We start from the raw sequence: 18,473 nt of genomic DNA, 5'->3' as shown, positions 1-18,473 counted from the left end.
TGTTACATTAAACATGATATTTGTCCCAATGCGATGCTCCTATACGATATGAAGATGATATCTCAGTTAATGATATGCCAAAGGATTTTTGAACAAGAACTTTCGTCTCTCTTTTTTTCTCCCATAATAATTTTAGGACTTTTTGCCGAGCATATGTTGGACATGCTAGCAGTAACCATTGAAAGCAGAGCTCAAATTGGAAACCCGATCTCGGCTGGCTAAGGAGTTGAGCTTGAAGATATTCTTCTTCAGGTTGGTTAATCGACTCAAATGGGCAAACTTCAAAGCAATAGACCAAGCAAGAACCAACTATGAGTAGCTTGTTATTTCCTTGCTCGGTCATTCTGGGACTGAATCTAAGATTTTCTTAAATTTTTGTTTGAATTTGAGGATTTAAGTGGAAGAGAGATAAATATAAAAAATGGGTCCTATAATATTAATTGAGCATTAGCTTGAAAACTTTGGAATCTTTCTTGGAAGGGTATAGTTATACCATAAATCAGGGAATTTATGTACTTGATAGCTTGATTCCTAGATGAAATTTCTGCAAGTCTATAGTGTACAGGAGGCCCAACAGCCATTCAAATAGGCAACCAAAATCCAGGTAAGAGCCATGCAGTAGGATTCTCTAGATACAAAAGATTAACCCCATTTCTAAGGGGGAGATTTTTATTGCTCATACAGGCGAACATTACATGATTACATCAAATTAGTAAGAGATATCTATACCACTTATTCCCAGTAAGTTTCAATTTATTCACCAACATCCAGACACAGATGTTGTATGGAGCAGATAAACAATGAACTTGACATGAAATCTGGAGCAAGCCAATTTTACAAGATGACCGAAAAGCTGAGGAAGAAAAAACACATTGGGGGATTTTCCACTCCGAGCAAACAAGGGCAACAACTTAAACCTGTGGTACTGCATTATCGAATTATTTTGGAGCAGAAGATCATACTACCCAGCTATAATACGAATCAACAGGCTGTGAGATTCACTCTTCACCCAAGACACCATGTCTCGGCTTCAGGACATCTGTCACCACAAAAATGGATGAGTGCTAGAGAATCACAGGTTATATGCAAAGTCGTCAATGATGACAGAATAGAGGACTTGCACCCTTATTTCCCCTTAAACATTCAGAGTACAGGCAAATCCAAAGTTGTCTGTTCTATTTGACTGTGTTTATTGTAACCAATCTAGCAACATGATCTTTGTTTGAATGCCAATAACTAGAATACAAGTTATTAGCTCTACTGCATTAATGCTGGTGACTTCATCAATATGAACGAGTTAAAAACCCGAAAAAAGGTTCCTTATTGGCACGACTTATACTAGCTTTTAACTGTACGTGATTAGAAATAGTGTGTGTGTGTGTGTGTGTGTTTGTGTGTGTTCTTTATCATCAACGGCTGCTGCAATCAATGGCATGTTTAGAATCACTAACCTTTCAGTTTATACTCCTGTCGTCAACTGTTCAAGCTGAGGCACTCCAATTTTAAGCAATTTGGTGAACTACAGAACAGATTAAAATAGCATTAAGAAATGTCTTTAAAAATGTTGATGATTGATGCAAAGGGATTTGCTATTAACGTTGCTAGTGTTCTACACATGACACCCATAAACATACCTGAGAGATCTTGAGTTCCAGTTCATCCCACTCTAAAGATGGATTGCTTCCCTTAACTATCCCTGTTCCTGCATACATCAATGCGCCAAGACCCTGGGATCCAAATTGGTCAGCACTAGGACGTTGTAGTAGGTTCTTAAGGCAGTTACCATTAATATCTCAAAAGAGAGGTAGAAAACAATAATAGGTTTGATTTGGCTCACCTTTTCCACCAATGCTGACCTGATGCCTACAGCAAACTCACTCTCTCCTCCGCTAAACCAACCAACAGGTCCAGCATACATTCCTCGATCAAATGCCTCTGAATATATGCATAGATCTTCCATTAATAAGGTATTTATTGAGGTTCAGGAAATATTGAGCAGCAAAAACATTGGGTTCTTTATCCGATGAGATATATGGTATTGTCTAATCTGTCTCTGAGTATTAATGTCAAATAAGGGATGAATAATCAAGTATATAAGTTGGTTTTGTACTGCTGAAACAATCAGATTGAGCTTCTAGTAATCCTGTTTTTGCTGCTTTCTTTTCTGGAAAATTTTGCAGTACCAAATCCTTTCCTTTTGGAAACTGTATTCATGTTTTCATAGCAGGAGGACCTCCAAAATTCTTCTCTTGGAGTCTGCATGCATCTGTTTTACCTTTTTGCTCTTTTAAGTCAAATGATATAATGATAAAGTACTTGTTTTTGGTCTGAGGCACATGGTTCAACTCCAAGTGGTCCAACTTACTCTACATTTTCCAACAGAGTTATGCAATTCAAATAAATTGAATACACCTAGGGTCTGGGACTTAGAACACTAGAATAATCTTAAATTTAGGAGTCTAGTCCCAACAGTACTATTGCAACAACCAACGGTCCAACACCACCTTGAAGAACATTCTATAGGGCAACCACCACCACCACCACATGATCAACTGTCAGTCATTATCACAACTCTCAACTACCCTTTGAACCCCCACCATTAAGTCAACCTTATTTGTATAAAGAAAATTTTCTCCCCATAACTAACACACTCAATCCATTGCTTTTCAATAGGCTGTAAAGAGTTTTTAATGTATTATTGGAAGTGCATCAGAAAAAATATAATTTATAATAATAACAATTATATAGCACCTACCATTTTCTGCAATAAAAACCCGTGCCTCTTCTCTTGGGAATCCGCAGACTGCTGGAGTTGGATGTAGAGAAGCTAAGACGTCAAACTGGCAAGCAAAGATAGAATAAAAAAATTCTGTAAATTGAATCTGAATCAGTTATCAAACTTCTAAGAGATGAAAAGGAAACTTATAATCTTGGATACAGAATTTTATTTTTATTTTTATTTTTCTTTACCTCATCATCTTCACTTGTTAATTTGGCGGCCAATTTGGCATATAAATGCTGGACTCTTTTCAGTTTCCTTATCACTTTCTCTGGTTCAACTACTACCCCATTGCCTACAGCCTGCAAAAGAGAATCGAGTCAGCAGAATTTAAGATGTCTGAAAGCTCTGTTAATTACCTATATAATAATTAATCCAGTCATCAGTTTGTGAGTTTATTTTTATATAATTTCTTTGTGTCTGTAATAGTTCTCTTTATACGAACTCCAACCTTCTATTACCTATATAAATCCTTAAGCATTTTCTTTGCATTCTATTGAGCCCGGCACTACAAGAAAAACGGGTTTTTGTGACCAATTAATTCCAGCAAAATGACTATTTGCAACTAAAATTAGTTGCGAATAGTCTTTTAGTTGCAATAAATTAATCACAAAAGTCTGTTTTTCTTGTAGTGCGGCCGCCCCTCAATATTATTGCATTCTATTTTTTATTTTACTTTATAAAAAACTATATCTATAAGATCAAGATCATCAGTTTCAAAAGTAAACTTACCTCTAGGTTTTTCTTTATGGTTTCTCGCACTATAGTAAACTCAAGGTGGTCCTTGGGGCTGCAAAATCAGTAACAAGTGACATGATAAAATTAATATCAACTTCTCGAGAAAAGAAACAATAAAAAAGGAATTAAATTCATGTGTGGGTTATGGGTACTAATAATAACCTAGAAAGTAAGTCAAGTTCCACTTGAAGATCATGAGACATTGATCCACCTCTAGCACGGGTTGCAGCCAAAGCCTCGCTACAAATGCTAAGATTTTTTCTGTGAAATAGTCGCTCCGGCTATAATTCACAAATTAGGAAATAAAAGTAATTAGTACTCAGACAAAGGCAAGAAATTAATCAAGTCCAAGGATTTTGAACGTGAAAATGACATTAATTCTCACCCATTAAAGGGCACAATTAAAGCATAATCTCTTAATTAAATGATATTGTACGTATAAATATTAAGAAAGATAATGATCAAGATATATTATACCGTATTTCCAATAAATGCCGGTGATTTAGGAGGCTGTAGACAAAACTGATATGAATTGTCCTTTTCAACCTGCAGTAATGACGTTGTATAAGATAATATTTTTGTTACCCAAAAAAAAAAAAGGGAGAGGAAAAGATGCATTAATATCGAATGAGAATCATAATTAGAAACATGAGTACCTGCAAACATGATAACCATGTTGTAGGGTCAATATCTGTAGCAGTCACCACCCGGCTGCTTCGTGCTAGCACAACCTTCATGATTTCCAGGGTAAGATAATTTATTCATTATTAACAGTAATATCAAAGAGAAAGAAAACAAACAAGGCAGCTACAAGCTGGACTAAACTCTAAAGATATATATATATATATATATATATATATATATATATATATATATGCTGCTTCTTCGCGGAATATGCATTCTTATTATTAAGAAAATGGGAATTATCATTCCAAATATTCCTTCAGAAATAAGATTAGATTTTACCATATGATTCCTTTGTTTAGTGAGAAGTACTAAGTATTTGTTAGAATTAGATCAAGTTTTTAAAATACGCACTTAAATTTAAGGGAAAAACCAACCAAATTATTTTTTAAGAACCTCAAAATTAATTCTATTCTATTTTTTTTTTTTAAATGTTGGCGGACCGCCTCCTCCGGAATTTAATTTGGACCACCCCCTTGGTAAGTGCACCACCGTGTGGCTTGCGCACCACTCTCTTCTCAGCCGCGGGCAGCTAGGTACTGGCAAGAACACTCGATCCATGATGCCATTAGGAGTACTGGTTAGGCCAACCCCATGGCCCCAAGGGTGGTCACATAGATTATGAAATCTGTGCTTAATGGCGCTCCACCAACTTTCTTTTCAATATAGATTACTAAATAATCTGTAAGATAATCATCCCCATATTATTTCAGTTAGAATATGGTTAATTATAATATAGTAAAAATGTTCTTAAATATAAAATTAATATGAGTCGGCTTTAAAATATGCTTATATTATTTAGTCATAATGGTTTATTGAGTAATCACGTACTAGAGGGCGCAAACCACGGTGGCAATATTATAATATATATAGTCATATCAACAAGTTGAATTCTAGGTAGTTTAGAAGAATGTGCACAACAGGTGAATTTCGATATTGAAGACTGATACTATATATCCTAAATATATCCTCCGGTTCATATTTTTTTTTTATTTTTTTATTTAATTATTAAGAAAGTGATTATTAATATATTAATTATTTTTATTTTTTAAAATTTTTTAAAGATTTTTAAAAAATATTTGAAAAAAAAGTAAAAAGAAAGTACAATTGGTACTAAGGACATACTGAATAGTCAAATTTGGACGGTATAGTAGCATTAGTACCTTCGATATTAACAGTAGAAGTAAGTTAAACTAGTGGAACAAACATATTCAATAGATTCTACTTACCACTAGTTTCTCTCCTCAAACTTACCAGTACTAGGGCAAATTATATTTTTTATTTTTTATTTTTCTTTCAAATATTGTTTTAAAAATCATCAAACATTTTTTAAAAATAAAAAAATACACTATTTCATTAATAATCATTTCTTTAATCATTAAAAAAGTAAAATAAAATAAAATACCCGATAACTTTGAGGAGAAAAAATCATCTAAATATATTTTTTTAACAGTTATTTCATTCAAAAGTCTTATTTCGTACTGAACCAATTAAGTGGCGGAGCCTAATGAAAAGAAAAAATGATAAACACGTCACTTTTTACAATATTTTATATAATAATATTTTAAAAAGATTAAATATTTTTATAAAATACTTTATAAGACTAACATGAATTTATAAAAATATCCTTATTTTATAATATGTATTATAAAATAAATTATTAATTAAATATGTTGTGTGTATCTTCACTAAATCAAAAGGGAGCTATAAGGAGAATCTCGGCAAAGAGATTAATGTTTAACGTGTCGTCGTATACGTAACACAGTACGTACGTACCTTTGTCAGTTCAGAATTTGTCCGGTCGATTTGCTGCAAAACTCTGTTGACGGTAAGTTCCCAATATTTCTTGGAGGGACTATGAGTCTTGCTCACTATGAACGTGTTTGGACTTTGGTTTCGCATGTTTACCACAAATGAAGAAACCTGCATGCATGCGCGTTCCATATTTACATATATATATATATATATATATATATATAATATAACATATATATATTGCATTTCTAGAATGTATAAACGTACAAAATATATATATATATATATATACATGTATATATTGGACCCACCTGGCCCATCGTAGCCTGAAGTGCATCAATAGCCTTTTCCCAAGTCAAGGAAAGGGATTCGTCCCATGCAACAGTGGTGGCCAACATTGAGCTTCCTTCAAGCTCATCAAGCTCAACCTGCAGTACTCATTTAAATATCATTATATATATTCAAATATCATTATATATATATATATATATATATATATTGTACAGAACCATGTTAATAAAAGAACTAATAAGCAGCAGATCCAGATCAGAAAATAATGTAAAAGAAAAGTCGTGAAAACAAAACAACTGGGTTAAGTTCTTGATGATGATCTCTACCTGAGGAACTGTAAAGTAAAAGGATCCAAAACCCTCCCATTCCGGCGATATGTTAGACCTCGCATCAAAACGAATAGCCCCATAAGCACGGATTAAAGGGTTCTTTTCCGAGAGGAACCTGATTCAGACACGTGAGAAACATCAAGTCAGGAATATTATCGTGAGCTGCCTGCATGCATAATGTGTTTCCAAATCCCATAATAAAACCATTCCAGTAAAAATTTTCTTTTTCTTTTTTACCTTCTAATGGATTTCCAATCGTTATAGGAGAAAGGGTGGATATCCCGAAAGAAGACTGCGGAGCCCACGCCGGCAACGCTGACCAAACCCTTTGTTCCGGCCTTCTGCTTTGAGCTGCCGTTTCCATTTTCAGCAGGATTGAAGACATCGGAAGATCCAACCGTACGGCCGGAAAAGTAACAGCGAGAAAGCTGGAGACTGTTCTGGGCATGGAGCCAATCGATTGCGTCAATCTGTTGCTGGATTGGCACCTTCACTCAAAACAACAAAAGGTGGAAACGTTAGCTTTAGCTCCTTTGAGCCATACACCAAATTATTATATTATATAATATTATTTATTTATATATATATATATATATAATATTTTTATTTCTGAGGTGAAAGCTGGTTTAAGATCAGTCCGGCTACTCACCCATTAAATTATTCTTTTGAGATTTTGGAGGGCAAAATCACTGATTCATACCATTTTTCATATTAAAATTTGTAATCACCAATAAAAACTAATGCTACGTGCTATGATGACAAGGACTTAAATGATAGCCACCTAAAATGTATTTCTGTATAAGTGTGACTGGAGATGATAAAATCTAGTATAAGTACGTTAATTGTTATGATATTTAATACCGTTGATAGATGATGCAGGTCATGATAAAGATGAGCATGTTTAGTTCAACACTATTAGTGTAATTCGTCGTTGCAGAGCCTGCCATATCCTGATCATAGTGCAATGCTGATCGAGTTGGAACAGAGTCGACAAGGAAAATGATCGGGTGACTCCTAAATGTGTACTCCAAATGTCATGTATTTTAATTATTTTTAATAATTAAGGATTTGATTATTAGTAAATTTTTCTTTTATTTTCTATTAATTAAGAACGTTTAAAAAATATTTAAAATAAAATAAAAAAATAGAATTTCTTATTTGGAGTGCATCATGTGCACGTATGAAAGTCATCTTCGACAATAGAAGTAGGAACGATGTTTTCTGGACGAGTTCTGTTAGAAGCGAGTTCGTGCACTATATCGCGTATCGATAATTTTTTTAATTTAAAAAAAAAAAATTTAAGAGAAGAAAAAAATTTCTTATATTATAAAAATTATTTTCATATTTAATTCATATCATTTCATTAAATATATGTATTATATATGCACGAATTAGTGCACGAACTTGCATACGGTAAAACTTTTCCTTTCGGGACAAGCTGTTCATGAACAGGCCTGCAGCTTTCCAGGTGCCATTACGGATATGAAAAGTTTCTCTCTCCATATTGCAGACCGATCGATTGAGACCAACCGGACACAATATCAGAAAGTATGTACTGTGGTTATAAATATCATTACCTCGAGACGTATGACTCCGGATGAAGATGGAGGTGGATGGGATTTGAGCTGGTAAATGGCAGAGTTGAGCCTGTCCATGGCCAATGCAGGTGATGGAACTGTTGGGAGTGTACGCGTTTCAATGGTTTCTACAGGGAGTCCGTGGTCTCCTTGGCAACCATTCATCGACATTGAACATGGCCGATATCTCTGCATTCAAATTAAGCTAGTTCAGAGTTTCGTAACCCTTCATATATTACATTAAATGTATACATAAAGATCGAGATGATCATGTTCATAATCATGAAAAGCTCAGCAGTGGCCGGTGGCCGGTGGCTTACACGACGAGAGAAACAGACAGTTTGCCTACTTCTTGAAGTTGGTGCGGCGGCATAGATGCTGCATTTTCTTGTCGATTGTGGGTCGATCAGGCGTGCAAGGAACTGCCCAGATGCACTAGCAGTCGCCATGTGAAATGGCACAGAAAGAGAGAGAGAGAGAGAGTGCCGAGGAGCGGAGAGACTCCAATGAGGTGGTCTTGGAGTTGATGATATCAGTATAATTCAGACATCCAGGACATTTATAGGGTAGACGGAGCATGGGTCAGGATCCTCTGCAGCACCTGGAGGTTTTCCCGGACGTTTTAGTTGTCTTAATCGTAGCCGTTCGTTTGCATTCATCCGTTTAGATTGCTCCTCGATCCGTTGAGATCACCTGGGGTTTTTTAAATCCCACGTGAATCACGTGCTCCACATCTGGGCGAATCTTCTTTTGCTATTTTTGTCAAGAAATATTAACGGAGACGTAACAGATCCGCCGTCCTTTTTATTTTTTATTGTTCTTTTAAAAAATATATCAGAAATAATATTTATAATATAGAATACATAAATAGAGTATACTTCTTTTAAAAAATTGAATAAATATGAAATCTATAAAAAAAAAAAAAATTTATTAATAAACTCTATTCATTTACTAAAAAAGTATATAGCACTTACACACTCATCATTATATCTAGTATTACTTATCATATATACAACCACTTGAATTATTAAAAAATTACTATATTATAATAAATAATTACTAATTATCTAATGTCACATTATGAAATGATGAGAGAATGACGAGAATTGAAATATTGATAAGTAGTATTACTCATAAAAAAATATTCAATCAATATGTTATATTAATACGGATTATTTTTATTATCAAAATGCTACTCTACTTGCAGAAAATGTTATTTTTATTGATTATGACTTGATTATTGAGGGTAAGGTCAACATTTTCATGATCATAAGATTAACCAATATTGGACGAATGTGCCAATTTGAAATCAATTCAATTGGCTTCATAGAGATTGTTTTGAGATTGTTTTCTCAAAAATACACTCCAAAGATCACCCCTTGGAAATTAAACAGTCCTAGAGACCATTTGATGAATTTACCAAAAATTAACAAAATTGTATCCAAAAAATCAATTTTTTAGTGTAGTTTTTAATTCTAGTGTTTTTAGTTTTTATATTTAAACTTGTAGGTTTTAGTTTTAATTTTTTATCTAAGTTAGTTAATTTATTAAATTTATTTTTATCATTTTTTTTAATCTTATTTTATTTTCTCTAATTTAGCTTATAAAGCTTCTTTTTTTCTCAGCTTTAGTGTTTTTTTCTAATATGGTTTTCTTTTTTTCTCTTTTTTTATTTCTTTTTTCTTTTTTTATTTTTTATTTTTTTTTGCATTATTGAGGGAACATCTTTTAGGTTTTCTAAAAAGCTCATTTATATTGATCATCCACATTTCTACTATCATTTCCTCAATCAAGTAATGTACATTCACCTATTTAATATAATATTATATCACTGATTTAACGGCGCCGTTGATAGACGGCTGCGGGAAGAAACATTTCTTCTAGATCTACACGTACGTACACGATCCTCAGAATCAGTTATCACAACCCATAACTTCTTTTCTGAATTTCTTGCCACACCAACGAGTGTATTAATTTGGGCAAACCCCCACCAGTTAAATTTTACTCTTTATTTAAATGTGTGTAGATCGCTATGTTTTTTAAGTCTTCGAATGATGTGACAGTATGGTCTGTGGATACCCAATCGTCATGTACAGCATGGTGCCATGAAATGAATAACTCCCAGTATTATTTAAACATTTCAGATGATGTATCATTTATACGGCTATAGTCACGTCAATTATATATGAACAAATTTGGATTATAAATTGGATCCTTCTATTTTCATTCGGACATAGTGAGATATGAGAAATGATTTGTAGAAGTTCTAAATAGATAAGTTCCATACAAGTCTTTATAAAAGCGTAGATCCCATTTTAAAAAAGTGTAAAAAAAATTATTATTTAATAATGGGACCCATTATTTTATAAAAGACTTGTATGGAACTTGTTTATTTGAAGCTTGTATCTAACATTACTCGTGAGATATTACCATTTTCATGATCAAATTTTACTTAATAAGCGTACCCAATACATAAAATATTTCTTCTATGAGAGCACATGAAATTACTAATTTAGTGTCGACTATCCATAAAGATGGTCAATCATTGATAGATACGTGTTAAGAATATAATATAAATAATTAAATCTACTTTTTCTCATTAGTTTAATTTTTTTAGATAAGTAGTGATTTTATATGGAATCAAAGTAGAGATCTTGAATTCCAACCCTAATACTCTGCTTTGTTTCATTTAATTAAATATTTTACATGTATAATATCTATCAATTCAATTGACACTACAAGAGAATGCATTTTTTGAGACGAAAATATTTTGTCTCTATTTCGTCCCAAAAGATCTGTCTCGAAAGGTTTTTGGAGAAAAAATTTGAATTTATTTCCAAAAAATACTTTTAGGGAAAAAAAAATTGGCAAAACTGGTTGAAAGCGCTCGAACGAGAATATTCTTTTGGGATGAAAAGTTTTCATCCCAAAAAATCTTTCGAATGGAATATGTATTGTTCGAACGGTCGGGTATCTGTTCGAACGGTCGGGTATCTATTCGAACTCAATCGAAGTTTGATTCAAATGACGCGAATTTATTTTGATCCTATTCGAATGGAGGGAGTGTTCAACAGTTTATCATGTCTATTTGAACAAAAATAATTTAATCGAATGCGATTTATATACATTCGAATTGAAAACATCTGTTCGAATGGGTGGTTCAATATTTTTGTTTGAATGGTGTATAGTACATTCGAATGATGACAAATGTGTTCGAACAAGCTATTATTTGTTCGAATGTTCAAACGTGAAGTCTGTTCGAACATAATTGAAGGTTCTCAAGTCATTTGAATGGTTTTGATTGGTAGTTCGAAGGAAAGCTAAAATGTGTTTGAAGGGTAATAAATTGTAAATTACCATTTGAACTTGGTATTTTATGGTCAAACAGTACTCATGCTACAATAAACTGTAAATTCAAATATGAAACTAATATTAAATATTGCATCAAGTCAAAATAATAAAAAGACAATTAAAAAAAATAAGTTCTACGATTGTGGTAGCATAGAGTTTTGGGACATCAAACATCTTGCCTTTCCCAGCCATGTGAAATCTATATCCACGCATCAAACATCTTGGGTATTAGATGACCCACCTTGATGGACCATGTGCCAAAGTATACAGTTCACTTGAGATTTCTTCTAAATTATCACTATATTTCGATACAACCTACATTAATAAATTTTATTCTAATTATATCAGTGCTAGATAGAAACAAAATCCATTTTAGTGGTATGAAATTTGTAGATAGTAAGACAGTTTTTAGTTATACCGTCTATTCAAACCATGAGGCGAACTCAACTTCGTGTTTATTTCCCATGTCAATTACACTGTCCAAGTGAAGTAATTGTATATGTTCACTGCACATATTCAAGTTAATAATTAATTTGTATCAAGTTATATTATATTCCATGACTTTTAATTTATTTTAATATGCACAGATCACTAACCTCAAGTAGTACTTGTCAATCTTTGCGCAGTTATTTAATATATATCATTGGGCTCTATCAAACTCTCATCCACATAGGTCATAGCCCCCTTGTGCGCCTATGAGACGTATGGTTTGGGAAAATATGAAAAATAATGAATTAACTCCTATTTGTCCACCTTCATAATTTCGGTTCGGTCTTGTGAATCTGGTATTAACCCCACAAAAATATATAGAACAAAATGTATGTTATTTATTATCAATGTATGACTCTACAATCGAATATTCTGGACGAGCCTTATTCCCCACGAATTACTTAAGTTTTTTCAAAAACCATTCAATAAGATACATCCATCTATATTACACCAAGCCAGCAACTAAAGCCTCACGAGACAAGTACACAACCAAATGAACCATTACATCAAAGAATGAAGGTGGATATAAATTCTTCAATTTGCATAATATCACTGCAATGTCAGTTTCCATTTTTACTAATGCATTAACTTTCAACGTTCTATTGCAAATGTCCTTAGAAAATCTCCCAAATTTTGTCAGAGCTGGACGAATATCTCAAGTAAACCTACATGACAATCGTGACTTTTAGTGCTAGTTATCTTCTAATCATGGGTTCGCACACATCTTGACATGTTCGCATCATAGCCATTAGATATTTTGATTGTCATGAACCACTCACATAATTTTTTTCTCTCATCATTTGACAATGTGTACCAACCAAGAGGCATATAAGTTGACTACCCATTATCTTGCAAATACAACTCCTTTCTTATCCCCAACTCCTTTAAATCTTTATGAGTGTTAATTGTATCTTTTTTCTTATCTTTTATTGACATCAGAGTGCCCAGTATATTCTCGCATATATTTCTTTCAATGTGCATAACATCTAGATTATAGTGCAGTGTCAAGGTAGACCAGTATGACAAGTCAAAGAATATGCTTTTTTTGCCAAATTCAACTCCACTGCTTGTTATTTTCTCTTTCGAGCTCTTGCATCCTTCCCAAATCTATTTTCTGAAACATCTATCAACTGCGTGATAATATCTAGCTCAGACAATTCTAGTGATGATGACATGCGCTCAATCCTTTTATTAAATATCGCTTTATTTAAACGCTATCTATAATCATGTGGTGAATATCGACGGTGTCCTATGAAACATAATTTTCTACCATTTGTCAACCATTGAGACTAAGTATCTTTATTATAGATAGGACAAACCATTTTACCTTTTGTGCTCCACCCAAAAAAGTTTCTTTATGCTGAAAAATCATTTATTGTCCACAGCACCGCAACATGCATCTTAAACTCCTGCGATGAGGCCACATCATATGTATTGAGACCATGATCCCACAACTCTTTCAATTCTGCAATTAGTGGTTGAAGATATACGTTTATTTCATTTCCTGGTGACCTTAGACGTGGTATCATTAGAATCATCATGAAGTATGGATCCTTCATGCACTTCCAAGGTGGTAAATTATAGGGCATTAATATGACTAGCCAGATACTATGAGAAGTGCTTATGTTGCCAAATAGATTAAAACCATCTGTTGCTAACCTAAGTTGTATATTGTGAGGTTCTTCTACAAATTGAGAGTACTCGGTATCAAATTTTTTCCATTGTAAAGAATTTGCAGAATGAGAAAGGAAGTCTTCAATTTTAGACTCTTTCAGTGTAATGCCAAGACATATCTTTCGCAATCGATCGAGATGTAAGGAATTTTTGAAGTCTAGGAATCAAAGGAATATGTCTTAACACCTTTCGGGATACATCACGCTTATCGAATGTCCACCTTGACTCATGACACACTGGACATTCATCAAATTCTGCATATTATTGCCAGAAGAGAACACAGTCATTTTTATATGCTTGAATGATATTATAATCGAATCCTAACCCTCGTTTCAAATGATTTACTTCATACAAATTACGGGGTAATATGCAATTTGGTGGAAGAGCCTCTTTAAATAATTGGAGCTACATGTCAATGGCATTTGTAGAAATACGACATATAGCCTTAATATGAAGCAACCTCACTGTGAAAGACAACTTGCTATGACAAGTGCATCCCTCATACAGTTCTAGCTGTGCATCCTTCCACAATCTTCCAAATTTCCATTTTTCTCAAATGATTGAGTAGATGTTCATTTTCCATCCCTCGCCCCCAAACATACTAGCACCAAGATTGCCTAACATCTCTGTAATATTCTCTCCATTATCATCAATATCATCAGATACGTCTACATTTATATCATTTATGTCAATGTCGTTACCTTCCTCCATTTGATTGGATTAATTGCCAAATGTGATTCTTTTAGGAAATAGTTCACCATGTAAGATCCACAGTGAATATTTAGGATTGATTTCATTGGCATATAAATACTCCTCCGATTTGACTCACGGTATTCTAGTAGAGGTAGTCTATCATATGCAGTAATGATCTCTAACCTCCTACTCCAATCGGGGGTCGATGTGCTAATGACAAAGTGAAGGCAACCACAGATTGGGCCCCTTAACAATATCACATTTAGCAAGAGTGAGGGTTACTTGCGGAAGGCTTGCATTAATGTTCCAATGGCACAAGATAGTGGCACGGAGTGAGATCCAGCTTCCACTGATGCCAGTGTTGATAGACAGGTTGCGAGGGCTACTACCATAGAGATGCAATCCCTGCTCGAGGAGCATTGCACATTTTTTATCCAGGATATGGAGAGGATCCTGGAGAGGGTCACTGCGCCCATTATGGTTCGACTGCAAGAGGTTGAGGGACGCATTACTATCATCCAAGAGGACCTGGATAATCTTACTTAGTAGTTTTATTTTTTATTTGACCTTTTGTTTTGTATCGAACATTATCGATTTAATTACTATATCATTTTTATTTGTTACATATAGCTAGCTTTTTTCTTATAAAAAATCATTTTCCTTATTTTCCTTACCAGTTTATGATAATATAAAAAATGACATTCCCTAGAAAGTAATATTTTTTTAATTTCAAATTCTAATTTACCATAACAAAAGTCATTAGTTAATTTTTAAATTAATTATATAAAATTCTTAGGACGACATATATGATATATTTTAATTTACAATAAATAATAATAAATCCGCATAGGTAGATTTTTCATCTTTAGAAAATGATAATTAATAGACTCAAATAATATTTATTTTTAAAATATTTGAATGTCTTTTAATAAATTTCTACAATTAAACTTATTTCAATTGTCTACACTACCGTTCAAACGCCTTTTATGACAATTTGAATGGGTTACAATTCCATTTGAACATAAAAGTACTGTTAGAATGATATAGCAACCATCCCTGCCAAATTTATTTATAACTTTCCACCAAGAACTTGTTCGAATGATTAATTTTAGTGTTCGAACGGGTTCTAACTTTCTCGGACAAAATTGTGTATACGTTCTTGCCACAGCTGTTATTCGAACAGTTATGTAGGCATTTGAACATGAATTAAATTACTGTATGAACGTGTATGGGAATGTTCGAACAATATAGCAACCATTATCGCCAGATTTATTTATAACTTCCCACCAAAAATTTCATTCAAATAATATCTCGTTCAAACGGTTTCGACCTTTCCCCGGCACAATTGTCTATACTTTTCCACCACGACTATTATTCGAACAGTTCTGTAACCATTCGAACGTGAATTATAATACTGTTTGAACGCTTTTTTTTAGATGTTATATTTCATCCTAAAAAGTGTAGTTTGAACAGATATTTGTTTTTCGAACAAAGCTAAAACTGCTTTCATGTTTTGGGACGAAAATTTTTAGAGAAGAAATTTAATTTGTCCCTAAGAAATTTCATCTCTAAAAATAAAATTTCTTGTAGTATGATTATTTCCAGCTCAATGACCAGTTGAGTAGCGTGACAAATTAATATACTTCGAACAATATGACATCATTAAAGTCTCTCGACTCTCTTTTGTCCAAGAATAATAAATCTCACAGGTGTAATATTTTTAGTGCATGTGTAACCAAAATGGTAAAAATACAGTTCTTGGTTTCATAACTCTCTTTTAATAATGATGATAATTTTGTTTTAAATGAAAGATATTTTTATGGGAAAAAGAGGTTGTAAAATTATTAATACTCCAATTTGCAATTTCGGAAGCAAGATGAACATGACATCATGCTCCCTGACAAAGAGAGGTAGTTGATATATATATACGTACCTACCTAGCTGCCGGGCAGCATTGCTGCATGCATGGTGCCAAAAAATATGGTAGCTGGTAAATATCATGACGCCCCACAGAGAGAGAGAGAGAGTCACCTGCTCAGTTTATTTATTACAATATATATTCTTGAGAAAATCATCAAGATGATGAAGGTGACCCATGCACGCACTCAGTGGTAGTAGTAGTAGTACCAGTACACATCCCTGATGCATTCATTCAATTTCAGATGATGATCTTCACATGATCAAGACCGAAATTCCATATATGGCACTATCTGACCCCCATCTGCTCTTCTGCAGGCTTTCTTTCTTCTTCTGCCATTGTAAGTAAGAAAACTGTTAGGTCGATTAGGGTGGAAAAAGTGTTAGTTCGGGTCATGACTCACAGATGAAGAGGCGACGTAAAGTAGAATTTCCTGTCACGTATGGGCTTGCTAGGTAGGTGCATGGGAAGGATGGGCTAGCCGGAGCAGGAGGGGAAGGGAGAAATTAAGTAGGCCATGCATGCAGGCTGTCGTTTTTGACTAGTTGCTCCGATACGAAATGGTTGATATATACATGGCGTTGCGAACTGTATATTTACTGTTATGTGAATATATATATATATATATATTGATATTGTTTACATTAGGGTTCCATGCATGTACGTACATAAGAAAGCACTGCTCGATCATGAGATTTGTGTGATTTTCGTGCAGAAACAAATTAAATAATAAATAATGTTACAAATGATCTTCCAGATGAAGAATTACTTAATAATATGGGACGTACACGCGGTACGTATTCTTATCCGTATATAAAGTGCCAAGTTATTTAAAATCGATATTTCTGTAAGCAGTTTTAATTGTACGACAAAAAGTGATAAGGTAGGAGCAGTACGTACCACGTCATTTATATTACAGGAGTATCCAATAATATTAGGTTGAATTTGGATGTTGAAATAAGTTGAGTTGAGTTGAGATGATAAAATATTGTTAGATATTATTTTTTAATATTATTATTATTTTGAAATTTGAAAAAGTTAAATTGTTTATTACATTTTGTGTTGAAATTTGAAAAAATTGTAATGATGAGTTGATATGAATTGATCCATTTTGTATTTATAAAAGAGAAATGGTATTAGTTGTAGTCGTGAGTATGCAAGTACTATATAATTATTTTGAAAAAAGTAAATAAATACAGGACCCAAGTGAAAAGAAATAAATTTTTTAATAGTGGACTCTACTATTTTTTAAAGTGACTGCACATCACTTGCACACTCCATGACTGTTTGTAATATTACTCCTAAATTGATCCCCATATAGTTTGATCAGAATATTTTTCTCATTGTAGTACTTTGGCCAAACCCCAAAAAGCTATAGAGGAGTTTTCCCTTAAAATTCAACTGTATTTTAAAATAATGCAGGTTTTACAATGTATTTATAGCAAAAAGATATTATAAACATCTGGAATGTGGGTGCTATAATTAGTACTATTGATATATTTATCAAATACTATAATTAGCACTATTGATATATTTATCAACATAAGGATATTATATATATGGTACTGCAATTAATAAACCTATGACATGAGCTAAAGATCTCGTACAGTACATAAGATAACAAAAAACTTTATATATTTAATATTTCTGTTATAAGTTATGAAGTTGGATATATAATAAAAAAAAGAAATTAAAAGTAAGTAAAAAGGTTGAAGGAAATTAACTGAATGACAAAATAAGCATCATGATCAATTATTTTATAAGATCATGATGATCTGGGGTTAATTAACTAGTATTTAATTTTTGTCTAGATTAGTACCAATTCAACTAATCATCCACGTGAACATGATGATTCGCTTGAAAGGCCGATATATTGGTCCTTGGGTTTTAAAATTTATATTTTTTTCAAAGCATTTCCAATGTCGTCATGATCCTTTATTTGGAAATCATTGTTTACACAGAATCAATAGCTTTGGGATATGTACTGTAATAGGGCATTACAAGCTGCTGGCATATATCGTCATGTGACCCTCCTGCATGGCCACCCAATGAAAGTGGCCGGTGTGTTCCGGCACTGCCACGCAAGGTGGTCCGAATGCTGGAGGTTGTTCTTCACGATATTATATGATGCACGCGTCCTGATCACTTTGAAAGAAACAAATTGCTAGCTAGTGCTACAAAATATAAAGCAAGGG

At 33.3% G+C, this 18,473-nt stretch overlaps 1 protein-coding gene across 1 annotated transcript; it reads right to left on the bottom strand.

Annotated features, from left to right (window-relative positions):
- Nucleotides 1–633: 633 nt before the first annotated feature.
- Nucleotides 634–16,384, bottom strand: LOC121237703 (isochorismate synthase 2, chloroplastic-like). Its single transcript, XM_041134555.1, has 17 exons — nucleotides 16,372–16,384; nucleotides 8,474–8,636; nucleotides 8,154–8,342; nucleotides 6,814–7,064; nucleotides 6,574–6,691; nucleotides 6,268–6,384; nucleotides 5,978–6,124; nucleotides 4,174–4,248; nucleotides 3,995–4,063; nucleotides 3,680–3,798; nucleotides 3,512–3,569; nucleotides 2,971–3,081; nucleotides 2,756–2,840; nucleotides 1,838–1,935; nucleotides 1,635–1,727; nucleotides 1,452–1,519; nucleotides 634–1,039 (listed from the first exon to the last, which is right to left on the bottom strand). The coding sequence occupies exons 2-16, from the start codon at nucleotides 8,600–8,602 to the stop codon at nucleotides 1,460–1,462; spliced, it is 1,719 nt and encodes a 572-aa protein (XP_040990489.1). The 5' UTR covers nucleotides 8,603–8,636; nucleotides 16,372–16,384; the 3' UTR covers nucleotides 634–1,039; nucleotides 1,452–1,459.
- Between the last annotated feature and the right edge of the window lie 2,089 nt (nucleotides 16,385–18,473).

The sequence above is a fragment of the Juglans microcarpa x Juglans regia genome, chromosome 6S (genome assembly GCF_004785595.1).
Source record: "Juglans microcarpa x Juglans regia isolate MS1-56 chromosome 6S, Jm3101_v1.0, whole genome shotgun sequence".
In the NCBI taxonomy this organism is placed as follows: domain Eukaryota; kingdom Viridiplantae; phylum Streptophyta; class Magnoliopsida; order Fagales; family Juglandaceae; genus Juglans; species Juglans microcarpa x Juglans regia.
Note: the sequence above shows the minus strand (reverse complement) of the source record. Positions and strands in the feature narration are given on the sequence as shown.

What these genes read in the sequence shown, in the direction of transcription:
- LOC121237703 (XM_041134555.1), bottom strand. Translation starts at nt 8,602, where the DNA reads ATGGCGACTGCTAGTGCATCTGGGCAGTTCCTTGCACGCCTGATCGAC. An exon ending in CCGGAGTCATACGTCTCGAG is followed by an intron (nt 7,065 to 8,153) that starts GTAATGATATTT and finishes TTTTGAGTGAAG; the next exon opens with GTGCCAATCCAGCAACAGAT. An exon ending in GGTTTTTATTGCAGAAAATG is followed by an intron (nt 1,936 to 2,755) that starts GTAGGTGCTATA and finishes GCATATATTCAG; the next exon opens with AGGCATTTGATCGAGGAATG.